This window comes from Phyllopteryx taeniolatus, chromosome 9, assembly GCF_024500385.1.
Source record: "Phyllopteryx taeniolatus isolate TA_2022b chromosome 9, UOR_Ptae_1.2, whole genome shotgun sequence".
NCBI lineage: Eukaryota > Metazoa > Chordata > Actinopteri > Syngnathiformes > Syngnathidae > Phyllopteryx > Phyllopteryx taeniolatus.
The window spans coordinates 26,057,745-26,075,863 of record NC_084510.1 but is presented as its reverse complement, the minus strand read 5'-3'; the positions used below and the strand labels follow the sequence as shown (position 1 = coordinate 26,075,863).

Below are 18,119 nucleotides of genomic sequence, written 5' to 3'. Positions count from 1 at the left end.
TTTTAAAATTCTAATTATAGTCCATTTTTTTTTATCCAAGTCATCTGTCAATTTTTTTATTCTATTGATTTTGTTTTAAAATAGTCTAGTAATTTTACTCGTTTTATTCTCATATTTTTAGCTAAAAACACACATTTAATCCCAGCAATTCACTTATCGTAGTAGTTTTTGAACAAATTACTACGTGATTTTTTTTTTTTTAAATGTCAGTTTCTAATAGTAGCCATTTCAGTCACAAAAGAACTTCATCCATCACTATTTTTGTTGTTGACATATTTGCACTATGTTGACACATTTTCTTTCATCACTCACTTTTACCAACTATGTAGTGTGGAAAACTATTTAAAAAAAAAAAAAACTGTGAGCAAACAAAAACTAATAATGTGAAAGTGCTCTACGTAAAAGACCTGACATTATTTTTTAAGAATGTAGTCAGTTTTAAGTGCACTTGATTAGATTAACTAAAACAATGACACTAATTATGTATTGTCTTACAGGTTCCTTGCGTACACTGGACGAAGGCAAAAGTCCCTAAAAAAATCACAAGTCGTATACAAAGAGCCATTTTATTAATGACTTGAAAAAAAGGCTGAACAACACAAGGAATACACATGCATGCAGGGGAATGGCGACGCGACGCTACGCTAAGCAGCTTTTTCCTTATTCACAACACGAAGCTGCGCACGGAATTACAGCTGTGAAGCATTAAAACCAGTTTCCTATCACACACGTATATATATATTTATATTAAAAAAAAAACAAAAAAAACCCAAAGGGACATTTGATGTTTTGATGTATATGAAGAACAGCGACATGTCCCGAACTTTTTTTGTTTTGTTGTAAAATGGCTAACAAACAGTTTTGTTTGATTTGAAAAGGCGGAACGTCTCCTTCTCGGATCCACAGTGTTAGAATGGGCTGTGGCTTTGAACTAAGATGACCATGACACTTCCCGGAAAAACACCAGCTGCCAGGTAAAAACAGAGCGGACCAGGTAAAAAAGAAAGAAACAAACAAAATAAATAAAACTACATGGCTCTAGTTACAGGATGTCAGGCCCGAGCTGAAGTGAGTTTATCTACACACGGATTAAAAAGGAAACTGTTGGTACGACCTTTCCCTTCTACGGTGGAAATGACAACAACAAAAATAAACAAATAAAAAAGGAACTACTGCCCCATTAAAAAGGGGAAGACAATGAAAAGGAGAGCACTGATGAAAGCAACGGTGGTGGCAGACTGAGAGCATGGGGCTCAGTTCTTCCCTTTCTTGGACTTCCTGGCGGACCGCTTGCCACCGGGTGCCGCTTTCTTGGCAGGGGGCCGGTGGCTCACATCGGCCCCGGAGCGCCGAGAAGCACCTCTGCCCGACGGCTTCTTGGCCTCGGGCTCCTCGAGGGTGGACTCGGCCCCGGGGCGCTTGGACGCACCTCTGCCCGACGGCTTCTTGGTCTCGGGCTCCGCTGGGGTGGCCTCTTCCTGCTTGGACTGCTTGGCGCCGCCTTTTTTGGCGGGCCGCTTGGCCGGCGACGTGGGCTTGGAGCGCTTGGCAGCTACCTGCTTTTTCGGGGGCACGGGCTCCTCTTCTGATTCGGGTTCCTCCTCCTCAGGGGATTCTTCCGGGGTGGCGGGTCGCTTGGAGCCGCGTTTGTTCAGACGTTTGACAGCGGGTGTCTTCGGCCTCTTAGCCGGCGCTCGCCTCTTGACGGGCGTGGCGGCTTTAGAAGGCGACGCCTTGGGTCTAGTCGCGCTCTTGGCCGGCGCTTTCTTGGCGGGAGACGTTTTGGCCACAGAGCGTCCTCGGCCTCTGCCGGCCTTCTTGGCAGTCGGCGGATGGCGGACCCTGGGAGGGGGTCTCTTCGGGGACCTGCGGGTTGGTCAAAATAGGTCACTGCGACTTTAGCGTCTGACAACAATAGTGAAAACAGTGATTCTCAACTGGTGGGCCGCACATCCAAGGTTACGAACTAGTTTGCATGGTGAAAGAACAAGTCATCCTCCTTACTGTTTTTCATTGGACTGTTTATTTATGGCCTTTTAAGTTTTTTTCCCCATACGACTATTTACTGTAATTATGACTTTACTGCCATTAATAGACTACGGCATGTTCCGACTTGCGTACAAATTGGAGTTACGGTAATCCCCCGCATATTCACGGTTGGCTATTCACAAATTGACCTATTGCATTTTTTCCCAGTGGAACTTATCGACAGCTTCTTGCTGAAAATGTCACCTATTCACAGTTTTTGAGCTCGTTGGACCAAAGCCATGTCTAAATAGGAATTGGTGTCAAGGAGGTACTGTTGAAGTGATACATCTTGACTTGTCAGACACTTGCCAGCCTGCATGTTTCAAAAGTTATTTTTGAAAGTTACATGTTCTTTATTGTTTTTATGATGTATGAAAATGAGGGTCCCAGAGTGACAACAGTTGAGAACCACTGCGTGACTACAACACACCACAGATCAAGTTCGGCACGCACCTTTTCCGCACGGGAACTTCTTCCTCTTCCTCCTCCTCTTCCTCCTCCTCCTCGGACTCCTCCTCCTCCTCGGACTCCTCCTCCTCCTCGTCAGATGCAGCTCTCCGCCTGGACCTGGAGGACGGCTTGGTAGACATCTTGTTGAACTTGTCCGGGTACAGAGTCGTTGGGCTGAACACAAACAAACGAAGAAGGAAGAGACCTAAAGTACAGTGGAGTAAAAGTGAGGACATCTATCTGCCCCTACAGTCGAGATGTTTATTACTTTCGCCTCAGAGGGAGATACCAGAAATCTGCAACATTGAGACTTGTCAGGAGATCCAGTCGTCAGAGTTTTAGAAGGCATTTATGTTGCAACTAAGAAAGACTTTTATATTAAGAGTCCGGTCAGTGTTGAAGGGATTTTTTTAAATCCGACGGCCGATAAGAGATCCATTTAAAACTGGGTAAACTTCAGGGATTTATTTATTTTGAATTTTCAGGTGACTTTATGAGAGACGCTACTGACCCTGGGAACTCCCTGCACTTTTTATTTAAACTTAAAAAAGTCCCAGACTAACATTATGGTTATATTGAAACTTATTTACTGTAGAAAATGATAATGAGCTATTTATTCCAATGTTCATTTACTGTAACTTTATAAGGCATGCTGCTGAGCCTGGTAGCTCCCGTCACACTTTTAGAATTTGAAACCAAAGAATTCTATTGTTTAAGATTTAAACTGTTGGAAATCTGAAAAGCTGTTTAATAAACAAATGCTTGACGGCATTTCAACGACGTTGGGTGTTGGTGATTGTATCGTTCCAAATGTTGATGCTAATATTTTCCATTTTACCGCAAATGACCATTGTTTCAAATGATCAGTTCCCGGCCCCCTCGACGACTAATAATCGGCCCGGAAAATAGCAACGAAAGCTGACTTGCGACTGACTGTGCAGTACTTGGGGTGGCTCACTTGCATGAGAAAGGATGACCCGCCCCTTAAAACTGGCTGCGTGTAAAGTGAGATATTATTCTTGATCCTCGGTGAATTTTGATGAAAGCATGTCACGGAAACATTATCAAGATACTTTAGCATAAAATGTCTCCTTTAACGAGGAGCGTTACCTGGGGTAGAACGGGAAGCAGAGCCGGTAGGTCCCCGTGAAACCGTGACCGGTGATCTGCTCCATCCAGCCGAGGACTTTACACTTGGTCAGGGTCCTCCTCAGATTGGCCACTTAAACGAGATAAATGCACACATTTCGTTTTGTCTTTACCCATACACAAAGGCTGGCAAAGCGGTGTATTTCTAATAAGCGCGGCCACGAGAGGGGGCCAGAGTCTCACCGAGCTGGTACTCCTTGGTGTCCTTGTTGGCGTCAAGCAGGTACTTGCGCAGAGTTGTGGTGCTGCACGTCTTGGGCTCGTTCATGGCTGTGATGGCAGCCAAGATGGCGTCCTCCAAGGTGCCACCCTTCAGCAGCACCTGGTTGCCAGTACGCTTCAGCTGCGATAAATAAAAGGACGGAATTTATTCATATGGTATGAATGGAAGCGTTTATTATTTCTTTTATTAGTGTTCAATTTTTCCATGTAGTTTTGTTTTTTTTGCACAACAAAAAAAAAACACGCCTATCCGAGTATTTAGTGGTACTTTTAAGGTGCCGTCGTACACTGTACACACACTATTTATTACTTATTTTGTAGTATGGAATGTTAGAAACGACTTTAATTAAATAGTTTTACTCAAACGGGGAGCAATAGCAGGTATGCGAAAAACTGACCCATTTGTTATAAACCAATGGGTTCCATAAAGTTGAACCTTAAACAAGAATATACGACGATTGACTAAAATAAAAATGAAAATCCTGAAAACAACCCAAAACTCCCTCCATCCATTTGGATGGATGGATGAACAGAATACATTGTAAAGAAATGAGACAACCCTGTAAAATAACCGCAATAAATCCAACAAATACAAATTATACAGACTTTGTCAATCGGGTATGCAAAAATGTACACAGGAAGAGATTTTGTTGCATTTGGCTCAGCGTTTGAAAGAAATACATTTTTAAAATGGGATTGTGATCCATCCATCCATTTTCCGTACTGTTTTGTTTATCCTCACTACGGTCGCGGGGACGCTGGCGCCTAGCTGTGCTGACTCTGGGCGGAAAATGCACGAATGTAGTTTAGAAACTTATGCACCGGTAATTGAAAAATACATAAACAGTCGGATTGTGAGAACTACAGTCATGTACAGCATAATGTGTGAAGATGGATGTCAGCGGCGTTCTGTAGTGGCTTTGCTATTTAGCTTAGCCGTTAGTCCACGCCGCTCCTCCTGTCACGCCGCCACCGCTTGCTCCTTTGTCGGCGCGTCCTGCTAAGCGAGTACGCCGCTCCGCAGGCCGCTGTGTCTTTCCATCTGAAGCTCTCAGAGGACGGACGGTAAAGGCTCCCGAGAACGGTACGCTATGAACCCAAAGTCATAGGGGTTCACTGTCCTTAGATGCATAGAAAAGGGGACGACTTTACCTGGAATGTTCCGGAAGCTCCCTTCCCGGTGATCTGCTGTAGTTGTCCTCGTTCCACTGCCCTCACGAGGGCCGACTTCAGGACTTCTGGCCTGGGGGCAAATCATTGACGATACACTAAGCAAAATTGCCACAACGGAAGATGCAGCATTTTATACAGAACACAGCAAGACGGGATTTTGCTTTCACACATCCTGCAATCAGATGATGTGTGACGTCAGCGTAGAAATTACAGTGGAAATAAGATATGGCAAGAACTACTTCCGACACATCGGGGTGGGAGAAACGAGCATTAACCTTCACACCCATATTCTGGCATGTCCTTAAAATGGGGGTGCACTCATTTATGTTGCGCACTGTGCAAGTGTACGTGTGTCTTGAATTACTTGAATTCTGAGATTTGTTTCTAAACTAGAGCTGTGAACAGATTTTTTTTAATCTCAGCACTATTTTACCATCAGTTCTTTGTAGCGAGGAGATTTCAGCCTCTCAACCGTAAATATTCGGTCGTCCTCCAATGAAAGCAGACTTATTAGCAAACATCTGCTTGTTAGTTTGGAAAACAATGATTACCATTCACCAAAACTAGTAACTAACGTTCGGTATTGTTAAGATTTTAACAATACAACTACTCTTAATGATACTGCTTATTGATCTGGTACTTTACCGGTATTCTTATCTGCACTGTTTTTTTAATGTTGTTTTTTAATTTTATTTTTAAAAATAAAAACACGAAGGAGCGGGAGTGGGGCAAAATGGCTTGCCAGGCTCCGACTGTGAAAATACTTCCTAAATTAATATTTTAATTTTATTGCAAGTTACAAATGAGATTGGCGTAGGGAAAACTGCAAAATAACATTCCTATAGCCTAAATAAATGTAAAATTAATTTGAGTGATTTCTCCCGTTAGGAGAACCGTGAAGGGTGGGGTGCTTAGAGATACTCTTTAATAATTTCACCCCAGGGCCAGCGCTTGGTACCCATCCCTACCAGTAACTGAATCATGATAAATTTAGGGGAAAAAAATAATTGTCAATTTACTCTATTATGAAAAAAATGGTTATTTGCAGCCACAGCCTGCAATAGACGTGGAGTTGAACCTTGATCAAACTAGTAGCCAGTCGCATTAATAAGCACCCGAGAAGTAGATCTGTTTCAAAAAGGTTGGAGAGTACAACAAGTACAATAAACTCATTCCAAATAAATTTTTATACGATTCATCGATGGAATAAAAGATAGAATAATCAATTCTAAATATATTCGATAGCGGCAGCTGTACTGCACTGTCAATTTAAATTATTATTATTATTATTATATTTTTTTTTTAAATAAAAGGGATTTTTAAAAATCCAATTCATCGATTAATCAAAAGAATAATGAACAGATTCATCGATTTATATAGTCATTATTTGCAGCCCTAACTCCAACACACATACAGTACAACACATACACACACACTGACACGCAAACTATCAGGACTACAACATCCATTATTTTCATTGACAGTGCCTGTGAATGTAATAACTCAAGACAAACATGAGCACGCACACACCTGTTCTCGATGTTAAGGCTGGGGAAGTGCTGCTCCAGGTACTTCTTAATCAGCAGGTATGACGCCTCTTTGGGCTCGCACAAACGCGTGATGATGAGCGGCAGAGCGTCTCCCAGAGCCTCCTGCTTAGAGCCGACCTTCTGCAACACACACGCCACCGTCGTCATCATCATTGTTATAAGCACTCGCGACATCACGTCCCGCGCCAACGGGCACCTACTTTGGAAGTGGAGGTCTGCTTCCCAATGGTGAAAGTTCCCGAGAGGCCTTTGCCCTTCAGCTACAACCACAGGAGAGGACAAATATGTTGGAACGAGCTGTGAGGGAGGTTTGGAAATTGCCATTTGATGTGACCGCTTCAAGTCACCTGCTTGATGGTGCCCTTCTCCAGTTGCTTCTTCATCGCCTTCTTGATGTGAAACTTCTTCTTGTCCAGCTCCATCTCGGGGCACTTTTTGGCAATGTACTTCATGACCGACTGGTAGGAAACTCCAGACCTGTGATTAAAAGACTGCGCAAAAAAGGAGGTTTTGATTCGAGTAACACCTACCCGCAAATAAAAGAACAGACGTGATTGTCATAAACTACTCTAAACGTGACACAGGCTGCAACAGCAACTCGCTGTGTGTGTTGTTACGGAGTAACTTGAGTGTCGGACTATCGCTGTGTCATATATTTGAAATGCAACTCTGTGAAAGATGACGTGCTATTTTTGTACTTTCTCGAGCCACTCTTGCTGTTGAAACCATGCAAATGTCACCACTGTGGGATTAAGTATTTATGATAATAATGTACTTTTAAACTTATCGTCCCCCTTTACTCCGGTGAGGTGGCGGGGACGCACTAATTAATTTCGAGGTTCCTGTCCTGCTGTGTAGCATTATTGTGTCTTACAGTCTTTTCTCTCTTCGCACTTCTAAATTTTCCTGCTATTTAGCTCTTCCAAGTTGGTTACTCTCCGCTATAGCGTGGTTCGAGGCAGACCTATGTGACAAATATATCAATCCACTCATTTCAGTCTTTTCATTAACTTAGCAATTAGCGTTGCATCGCTGTCTTTCTCCTGGTAATTACTCCTCATCCTCCCTTCGTGATGACGATAATTGTCAGACGTGTAGCTTATTCGCCGCCATGGAGGTGATGATTAGTGACTTACGCTGCTGCGCTGACACTGCCGTGGCTCCACTTCGTGTTTAGCTGCGTTAGCTAGGTAGCCATAGTTCTTATGTAGCTGGGGCGGCGCAAAATAGCGTGCAACAAGCATTCCCGCCGAAGTTTTTGCTTGCATCATCACAACTTCCTGTTTTGGTTGTTTTATTTCGGTGACAAACGTTTTTCAGCCAAAAACCTGAAACACACTTTTGTGCTATTTCTGGTCGAAAATGTTTGGCAGCCGAAACGGTGTTTGTTAGCTACATAGCTAGTTGTCTCAGGTTTTAATTTTGGTTCCTCTAAGTCATGACTTCATATAAAGAAAATAATGGAGTAGAGAAATTGTGATTTAAATAATGTTTGGCTAGTAACTTCACTCATGTTATCCATAGCATAAATTTAAAGCTCAATTCATCAGTTAATGCTTTTTGCACACGTGTACTTGAAAATTCCTCTCCTGTTGTAAAGTAATAAATAAATAAATAAATAAAAAAGGACTAAGTACAGTAAAGTAGCAATTCATACCGTTGTTATTGTAATCATTGAGGGACCAAAAAAGAAGTCGTCATGTAACTTTTTAAAATCTGCTGATTAACTGGTTATGAGAATTGTTTTCTGTCAAATATCAGAATCAGTCTGGGAAACTTTTTTTTTTTTTTTTTTTTTAAATGATTCAAGATCACCCCAGGCAGCCATAAAACTTTAAACCACCATCCTGCAAGATAACAAAAATATATTTAGCCCACTTTTGTTCTCAGGGGGTTAATGAATAATTTACTACTGCATTAGCGTAGATAGTGATGGACAAAGTTCAAATCAGACTTGCGTACAAATTTGGGTTACATCGCTGCTGCAGGAATGGAACTCCGTCGACCCCGCGATTGATTGTACAGCAAAGGATCTTTGCAATTAGAACAAACTGGACGGAACGTGGGTACACACCGTGATGGCTTCGATGAGGAGATGGTCCAGTCTATTGTGCGTGCCGGCGTAGTTGGCGACAGGAAGCTTCTTTCTGGCGCTAACACTGGCCCACACCGGTATAGTCCTCTTCACCTTCTTGACTTTGGCTTTCTTGTACTTGTAGCCATCTTTCAGCCTGGAGGGGAAAGAGGGGGAGGGGGGTTGGCGAGAAGCGTTGAGTGGCGTGGCTTGTCGAGGCCAAGGAGCGATATTTCACTGTGATGGTTCCCACCCTTATCTCTAGCGCATCCTCACCTTAGTAGGAGAACATAGCAGTGTGTTGCGCACTGGCCAGCCACGCAGTCCTTGCATTTGTCACTGAAAATTGAGAACATCTGTCTTAATAAATAAATAAATAAAGAAATAAGTAGTAGCTATACTAGTGCACTCCCGTTTGCTCAGGAGAACAAGAGGAGGAGAGGTTACCACAGTCAGAAACATGGACTCAGCTCTCCTCAGGCTAATCTACAAAAAAAAAAAGACAAAAAAGACCAAAAAAAAGAAAAAGGCTACCTGGACCAAACATGATCATCTTCTTTTGTTTCTAATCATTTGATTTGGATTCTGGAAACACCTCTCGGTGGAAATGCAACGCCGCACCCCTGCCGTTATCCGGCGGAGGTAAGGACCATGTGAGCAGATAAAAGTGCTATCAGAGTGAAATATCGCAGCGGGTCCCCCGTTGTGGCGACTAGGCGCGCTCGTGGAGAACTCACTCTTTTTTCCCTGTCCCGTCATCAGACTTGTCGGCGGCCCCTTCATCCACCTTCTCGCCATTCTCCGTCGGCTCGGCCGAGTCGCCCGCCTTTGCGTCGCCCTTGCCGGAGGCCTCTGCGGAGGACACGGGCTGCTCCCCTCCAGCGGACAGAGACTCCACGGGAGTGTCTTCTGGCCCTGATCATCATTAAAACAGAATTTACGGGAAGTTTTACGTTGTCCTACAGCGAGCCAATATTTTTGAGAATTTAGTATTCAACTGATTTTCCCATAGATGAATCAGATAAAAAATGTATTTTGCATGTTTAAACACAAACTTGAATGTTATGACATGCATGTATTACTTTGCGATCCTTTTCTTTCTACTGAAATGTGTGAGACTGGGAGTGTACGGCTTTAAAAGGCGGGATCTGGTCTGGTGAGTGACTTGGGCGTCAGTGAATCAGAGTGTAGAGTTGGCTGGCTGTTACCTGGCTAACCTGTCAGTTAGTCTGTGTTTTGAGTGACTCGGCATGAGTCGCGGCCATCGGCAGCTCGTGTATGGATGTTCTTATTACAATACGTTTGTTTTCTTACCGTTTTTTCAATAAAGCCATTGAAAGTGCACCAGTGGCTGTTTTTATCCTTGACCACTTGGCCGGGCATTACAATACATTTTAACTAGCGATGGTAGGCTATATCAAATGAGCTAACATTGATACATTACCGTGTGTTGGCAATTGAAGACGTGCTGTTGTTCAGTAGACGCACTTCACTCCATCTTCTTTGTTAAGTGTGAAATTATAGCAAACTTTGGACAGTCACAAGTGTTTTATGGACTCTTTCCTCCTCGCTAATTTTATTAAGCTGCCTTTTAATTTTCTGTACTTTGTTTCTAAATGTCTTTTTGCTCTTTATTTTTGAATGCTTTTAATCAAGCAAAGCACACTGAGTTACCTTGTGTATGAAATGAGCTATATAAATGCATTTTATATGCCTTGCCTCATCTTGTGTTGACGGTTGTGGAGTTATATGCAATTTGGTCATCTGTGAATGCAGGTTGTTGCACGTGTTCTGTGAACATAATCGTATTGGATATGTGGAATTTGAAATGTCCGTGAAAATAGAATACAATTTAGGCATTCGGAATGATGCGCCTGCCAGACCTGCAGCGGAAATCCAGCCAAAACGTGGATATCATTTTGTGGTCCTCAAGAACTTCATTTAACACGTTAAAATTACAGATAAGAAAAGCAAGTGAGCAACAACAGTCCTACTGTTAACGATGAGAAGACTATAAATACATGCAGGCTTCATGCAAGAGTGGTGGGGCAAGGTGCTCACTGAGCTAGTGAGGTTGCCATGGTTAAGCTCAGAGCTGATCACCATTGGTTGACCATCCACGGTCCTCACCTGTCTCTGCTGCGGCCGAGAGGGGCTTCTCCTGGGTTGGAGTTGCTGCTGCTCGGCGAATCGGCATCGCAGGAGGTTGACCTGGACAGATTTAAGACTTCTGAAAAAAAACCTAGAGAATGCGATTTCTGTAAAAATGGAATGTAAATGCTCAAGTACGACGGCGTATTAGTGTCACCTCGTGAGAAGGGGGGGGGGCGCAAGACATGATTTAAAGTCGTCATGATGCGATATGAACTCGTCATGTTGAGATATAAACTTGCCACGCCGATATTTAAAGTAATCGTGATGAAATTTAAACTCGTCACGATGAGACTTAAAGTAATCAATCAACGAGAGAATCCGGAAGCAGGACATCTCTGGCAGCAGTAAGTACAGCTCGGTTGTGAACTTGCGACGCCAAACATCAAGTCAACATACCACATTTAGTGAGCGGCAGAGTGCACTCTTGTTTCGGTAAATTGCAGTTTTGTTGTTACTTTATTCCGAACATTGTGGCAAATATGTGCAAATGTGTGTATGCTAAGCTAAGCATTCTGAGATTCAGATCGTACATAAGACTATGTACGAGCAAAGAGCTTTGGAGTGTTCAAATAAATGGAACAATATAGTTTATTATTCAAAACATTGAACGGTTTTTTTGTGTGGAAACTGGACTTTCTGTACAATTTGTATGGTTAGTTTTCTTAGCTCCCTCCTGCTGCTGTTGCTGTGTCTTATGTTTACCCATTTAACACCTTTCTGTTTTGCACTTTAACCGTCAGTTTCATGATGGCAAAGTACTCATCAGAGCTTGGGATGTTTTTAAGACGCCAAAGTGTCTCAGAAGACAAAAGCAACTTTTTGGAAGAGCAAAAAATATTGTTCTTAACCTAAAATGAAGAAGTCACACGGTCAGCTTGATTATGGATCTCTGAAACTAGTTTTTCTTGGCTATTATTAAGAGCTACGGTCATTTTTCTGTACTAGAGTGATCTAAATTTGTAATAAATATCCAATTGTGTTTTTACTGATATTGCAATTGTGGCATCATTTGAGATATAAAGGACATAACTGTCCCTCAGCTCAATCAACAAGAAATACATTTGTTGACTGACTGCTCCTTCACTTTATTTGCAGATTAGTACCACCAGAAACTGTGCGCAGTCATCAAACACCATGAAATCTAAGTAAAAATGAAGGTAATCAGTTTCAAGCTTACGACAAATTAAAGTGAAGCCTAGGTGTTTTTCAAAGACATTTACCTTGCTCCGCTTACCAAAAGGCGTTAATCTCTAAGATTCGAGATTCTTCTTTCTACAGCTAAACATGAATAGCACAACGATAAACATAAATACAATTACACAGGTGAAAGTGAAAAAGGTTTACCCATGAATTGCTATACATTGCTCTCAGATAGGACCAGGTCCCTTTGGAGATTACGTCATAAGCGTCAATGTTACGCTACCTACCTTGATTATTGTGACATCATCACATCTATAAAGAGAGTAAGCTCGCTTTTGACTGCTGACATGTAGTACGTGCCACTGATAAGGGAATGGTCATTTGGACATTAACCCAAATTGTAGTAAAAAGGAGATCATTCAATAACATATTTTGGGCAGGTCTGTACATAAAATATTGATTTCCTCATTGTGTAGGATATAATGTGTCAGCTCGAACATATCTGCCATAATATTTGAAAACGGTCTGTAATCATTAAAAAGCCTCCTGCAGTTTGAAAAATACAGTAGACCATATTTCCGTAACGTGATAACCATTTCTTTCATCAGAACAACTTGGTGTTTCCCGAAGTCGTATAGGTGCTTCGGCCACTCTGCAGTTCTATCTAAATATTTGGCGGTGTGGCACTTGTCAGTAGTGACTAAAGTTCCAGAGTACTGTAAGCATCCACAGGAGGGTTCCAGCCATTTTCACCAATCGGTAGAATACAAAAGGTCAAAGAAAGTGGAGTGGTTGCCTCCTTTCACAAGGCAACTCGTTCAGGGATTTGTCCTCTGCACGGCGAAGAAGAGAATGGGGCATCCTCCACGGAAACCATGGCTTGACCTCGACCTTATTTGGCACAGATTCCAATTATTCATCCTGGGTGGTAATACAGTAACTATCCAGTTAAATAAATTCAGTCAACGGAGACATTTGTCACACTAACATTTAATTGCCTATTGGGACAATTTCTAGATTAGTCAAAGTGGGGGTTCAGTCTAATCGAAATGCAAATTATTGACAATTAATGCGAGTAGTTGCAACGTGTGAATATTATATATACATACAGTTGAGCCTGAAATGATTTATACCTCTGGCAAATGTGTACTTAGTTACTTTCATTCATTTTCTTGACTGCAAATGACACAGGAGAGTCTGCCAGAAGACCAATGTACAAGAGGCATCACTTTGGGGGGGAAAAAACAAAAACAAAACCATCCCAGCTTTTATTTACATGTGAACAAAAGAGTGTCAATGTCCACAATTATTCATACCCTTTGCAAACTGTCAAAGTCTATGAGAAAAGTTCAAAAAGTTCTATACCAGTCTAAATAGTTCAAGCTGTTCTAAAGCATTCTAATTTCCCTGATTGAGCAGGAACAGTTATTTGAATCAACTAAACGTGAAAAACAGCAGCTCTCTGGAGTTGTAGACACTCATGGTTAAGACAAAGGAGTTCACTGTGGATCTGCGACTGCGCATTGTTGCTGTTCAAAAGTTTGGAAAGCGCTGTAAGGCCGTATCTAAATGTTTTCAAATTCCAGTGGTCTACAGTGAAAATTATTATGGAAAAAATACGTTCCGCAGCGTGGAAAATCGCAACAGGCGTGGTTGGAAGTCAAAATGAACACCTGTGCTGTCCAGGAGGAGATTAAAAGAATCCAAGCAACGTCAGTCCAATGGACACTGCGCAGACAAAGGAGGACGCCACTTCTCCAGAAAATGGCATTCAAAAGCCCGCGTGGCCTTTTATTTTATGGTCAGATGAAACCACAATTTTATTGTTTGGCCACAATGCTGTATCCTTTATTTGGCGTTAAAAAAAAAGTTGACGCTTTCAACCCGAGGAACATCATCCCTACTGTCAAACATGGTGGTGGGAACCTAATGCTTTGAGGGGTGTTTTCAGCCAATGGTCCAAGGAACCTAATCACAGAAAACGGCACCATGAAAAAGAGGGGATACACCAAGATTCTCAACAACAATATTGGGCGGTCTGCAGAAAAACTTGGCCTGGGGCACCTGTGCCAAGATTCTCAACAACAATATTGGGCAGTCGGCAGAGAAACTTGGCCTGGGGCACCTGTGGACATTGCAGCACGACAACAACTTAAAACACAGCAAAAGTGGTGACGGGATAGCTGGCAGTCAAAAACATTAATGTTTTGCAGTGGCCCAGCCAAAAGGTCCTGACTTGAATCCAATGGAGAAACTGCGGAGGGTGCCAAAGATCAGGGTGATGGTTGGGAGATCCTCCACTCATCGCTAAAGATGAATGGGCAAAAATATCAGTGGAGACGTGCAAAAAGCTGGTCAGCAATTATAATAAGTGCTTGATTGCTGTAATAGTCAATCAAATATTTTCTATTCAGTTTTAGAGAAGGATATGAATAATTTTGGACATGCCACTTTTTGTAAAAGTCAAAATTTTCCAGGGGTATGAATAATTTCAGCTTGACTGTGACCAACAATTATGTATCTAATTTGGTAGGATACAATACCATTAAAATGCCTCAGAGGAGCAAGAAAAAAATCCAGTCAGAAAACTGTTTGCATTTGAACGTTACCCTGCCAATTGTTGGATACAAACAGAAAATGTTTCCCAACCAAATGAATACATTGACTGGCATGTGTGGAACTTGGATATTCATATTTAAGAGGATGAGACGTTGTACTTTTTCTCTACAAGTAGTAATGTATTACAATTGGATAAACATAAGCCACAGACATTGAGAACAAGCAGGAAGGAGCTAAGAAAATTCACCAGTACAAGAGAAACTCCAGATTTTCCACAGATGTTTGAAAATGTTTTGAATCATTTCAAAAAGCTATTTTCTTATTAGACTACGTATAATGTGACTCTTAGAATCCAGTTTATTTTGCAGGCTTTCAAATTGACTCATTGGAATGCTTGTAGTGAAATCATATGGCAATGCTACGCCTGTATATCAGAAGAGGCTAGCTCGGTTAGCATGGCGTTCAAAGGGCTGGCGTTTTTCACGTCGGATGAGAACATTACAATTCCCTGACCCGGTAAGGGGGAGACAGAATGAGTAGCATCCGAGCATCCTTATCTTGGTTAGCTTAGCATACACACATTTGCCACAGGGTTCGGAATAAAGTTGAACAACAAAACTGCGACTTACCAAAACAAGAGTGCACTCTCCCGCTCATCAGATGTCGTATGTTGACTTGAGACTTGATGTTTGAGTGAATCCTGGCATCGCAAGTTCACAACAGATCTGTTGACTTATTGATGCCATTAATGTCCCGACTTCCGGATTCTCTCATCATGATTACTCTAAATGTCATCGTGCCGAGTAGATATATTCCATCATGACGACTTTAAATGCCATCATAATGACTATGATTTCATCACGACACGTTTAAATCTCATCATGAGTACTTTAAATCACATCTTGGCTTTTTTGCTCTCTCACTAGGTGACACTAATATGCTGTCGTACTGAAGAGATGATGCTGATCAGAAATGCTGTGGCATTGCATTGTTGATATGTGAGACTTGAAGTTGGAATGGTTTCAATCAGAGAAATGGGAGGAGGAAATAAATACGTAAAATCTTTCTTGATTTGGGAATTTGGGGGAATACAGAGTTCCCAAGATGTCCTGAAGTTTGAATTGGTCAAGAAAGGTGGAATGAGGTCAATATGTGTAAATTTCTCATTATTTGGGAAATATTTACTGTGAAAATTTGGGAACGTGATAATTCCCAAGATGTTCTGAAACTTCTGAATGAGCCAAACAATTTGATATTGGAATGGTTTGAATGGGTCAAGAAATGTGGGAGGAGGTCAATGTGTAAAATATCTCCTAATTTTGGGAATATGGTGAGGATTTGGGCTCTTGTAATGAATTGTTCCCAACATGTCCTGCATGAGATGAATATTTTAAAGTTGTAATGGTTTAAAATAATGTCATGAAATGCATAAGGAAGGAGTTCAAAGGTGTAAAATAGCTCTGAAATGTTGGGATTTTACACCCCCAAAATTTTGGAAGCGGGAGAACATAACTAATAGTTCCCAAGATGTCCCGAATGAGCAGAATATTGAAGTTGGAATGCTGTGAATTGGTTAAGAAATGTGTGAGGAGCTATATTCATCCATTCTCCGTACCGCTTATCCTCAGTGGGGTTGCGGGTGTGCCGACACCTATACCAGCTGACTTTGGGCAAGATGCGGGGTACACCCTTAACTGGTCGCCAGCCAATCGCAGGACAACACAGGAAGGCCAGAGCCCGGATTGGACCCCGCAACCTCTGTACTGTGACGGACGTGCAAAGCAGTCATCCACCTTGCAGCCGAAGATGGTACAATAACTCTTTCATTTGGGAATACTGAAAATTTTGAAACTTTACCGTGAAATGTGTGGAGTTTTGAGAATGTGGGAATTCTCTTAATGTTGGGAAAATAGTTCCCAAGATGTTCTGAGAGTTCCAAGATGAGCTCAACAGTTGCATTAAACGTCCCAGTCAATGGAATGTAATTTTTTTGGGAGGTGGGGGGGGGGAATGTGGAATTCAGGGAAAAGTGGGAATGTGGAAAATAGTCACCCGAATGTCTTGAATGAAGTGAATACGGTTACAGTACTGTACGTCAAAGTTGGAATCGTTTGAAACGGTAGATAAATGTGGAAAGAATCCAACGGCGCAAATTGGTGGAATAATAATACAATTAAAGCGTTTGGTTTAAAATTCTAATTGTGCGTACTGAATCCAGACAATTACTCCAAAAGAAAACGCAAGTGAAAAAAGCTGGTTCGTGGCCCACCACTGGCAGCGGATTCAAAGCCATTACCTCCATTCACCGAGGCCCCACGTCGTTAAATAGACGAAAACGATCAAATGCACGAGCTGCCCGCGGGTCGACGAAGGATTTCGAACACGTTGCTCTCTTATGGACTCTTGAACAATGTCGGGTTAAAAAATTTCGCCATTTTGTGCTCTGGTTAATGTTACACACATACACTAAGTGTCACACACATACACGGTGGCGGTGATGATGATGATGGCGTCGCGCGAGCATTTCAAAAAGCCGTCCCGGCTTGCAATGATTCCCCCGTACGACGCTCCGAGTTGCGCTGAAACTGCAACGCAAACTTACCTTGGACTTTATGGCGCAAAAAGTGGAGATATTCGCGAGTAGAAAATGAGTGCACGAGCCTTTATTTCGATTCCTCTGTTTACGAGCCCCGCCCCGTTCGAGTGCTTGGTGACGTCACGGCGTTTCGACTGTCATGGCGGATCTCCGCTTGTCGAGTCTCCCACCACCACCATCACGTCCTTCTTTGTTTTAATTGAGAGTCACCAGGTCGACTTTACACTCTTTTACGATATCATGGCTAACTAGCGCTTAGCCGAACAAAAACAATCCAAAACAAAAACCGCGGTTTCAGTCAACATTCTTGCCTAAATATATCCCCAAGTATAAAAATGACGTTTTTCAAGCTGTGTTGGCACCGTGTAAAGAAAAGCAACCCCTTTATTGACCGTGACCAACCAATTAGGAGACGGGGCTGGACTACAAATATGATCGCGTTTGGAGAGGTTGTTTGCGGCTAAGGATCATGGGAGTTGTTGTCCAATAGGTGGAAAGGTGTTTCAGGGGACAGCTAAAACGCCAATTTTGTTTTTATTTATTTGTATTATTTTGGTTCGTGTTTTATTCTTTGCTTTGTATAATTCTTTTAATCCTGTAAAGTGACCTTCAGTGACATGAAAGACGCCCCTAAAAATGTTATTACTGTATTATTTACATTTGGGTTGGGCAAACGTTTGTGCTCAAGGGCTCTTTTAATTTTTTAAACGGGCAGGTGGGCCAGGTCATTCGTACATGAAAAAGTTAAAATGTGCATGTAGCATTTACAATAGTTTATTTTAATAAGAAATGCATTCTTATTTTTAAATGATCTGTAATTGACCAATTATTTAATCAAATACATGTCAAGTATTTTTCAATTGTTTACTAAATGTAAGTTTACCATTTTATTTACAATAAGGCAATTTACCAATTATATGAAATGTATAAAAATGAACAAATACATTTATTACCAATTTTAGCTAACCATTTTGACCATATTTGACGTTGTATTTGATTTTAACCAATTTTAAGGGAAATTGCT

At 41.8% G+C, this 18,119-nt stretch overlaps 1 protein-coding gene across 4 annotated transcripts; it reads right to left on the bottom strand.

Moving 5' to 3' along the window:
- Positions 1-552: 552 nt before the first annotated feature.
- Positions 553-17,259, bottom strand: hp1bp3 (heterochromatin protein 1, binding protein 3). 4 transcript variants are annotated; one of them, XM_061783618.1, is made up of 13 exons: positions 17,102-17,259; positions 10,777-10,857; positions 9,384-9,561; positions 8,923-8,985; positions 8,647-8,803; positions 6,920-7,063; positions 6,773-6,832; positions 6,553-6,692; positions 5,002-5,092; positions 3,811-3,970; positions 3,589-3,700; positions 2,482-2,652; positions 553-1,866 (listed from the first exon to the last, which is right to left on the bottom strand). In XM_061783618.1, exons 2-13 carry the CDS (start codon positions 10,841-10,843, stop codon positions 1,254-1,256), a joined length of 1,956 nt encoding a protein of 651 aa, XP_061639602.1. In that variant the 5' UTR covers positions 10,844-10,857; positions 17,102-17,259; the 3' UTR covers positions 553-1,253. The 4 variants fall into 4 exon arrangements, with proteins under 4 accessions (XP_061639602.1, XP_061639603.1, XP_061639601.1 ...); XM_061783619.1 differs by lacking the exon at positions 17,102-17,259 and adding an exon at positions 16,796-16,989; XM_061783617.1 differs by lacking the exon at positions 17,102-17,259 and adding an exon at positions 15,129-15,364.
- Between the last annotated feature and the right edge of the window lie 860 nt (positions 17,260-18,119).

What these genes read in the sequence shown, in the direction of transcription:
- hp1bp3 (XM_061783617.1), bottom strand. Translation starts at nt 15,156, where the DNA reads ATGAGCGGGAGAGTGCACTCTTGTTTTG. An exon ending in CTCGGCCGCAGCAGAGACAG is followed by an intron (nt 9,562 to 10,776) that starts GTGAGGACCGTG and finishes AATGATGATCAG; the next exon opens with GGCCAGAAGACACTCCCGTG. An exon ending in TGCTTCCCGTTCTACCCCAG is followed by an intron (nt 2,653 to 3,588) that starts GTAACGCTCCTC and finishes GTTTGTGTTCAG; the next exon opens with CCCAACGACTCTGTACCCGG.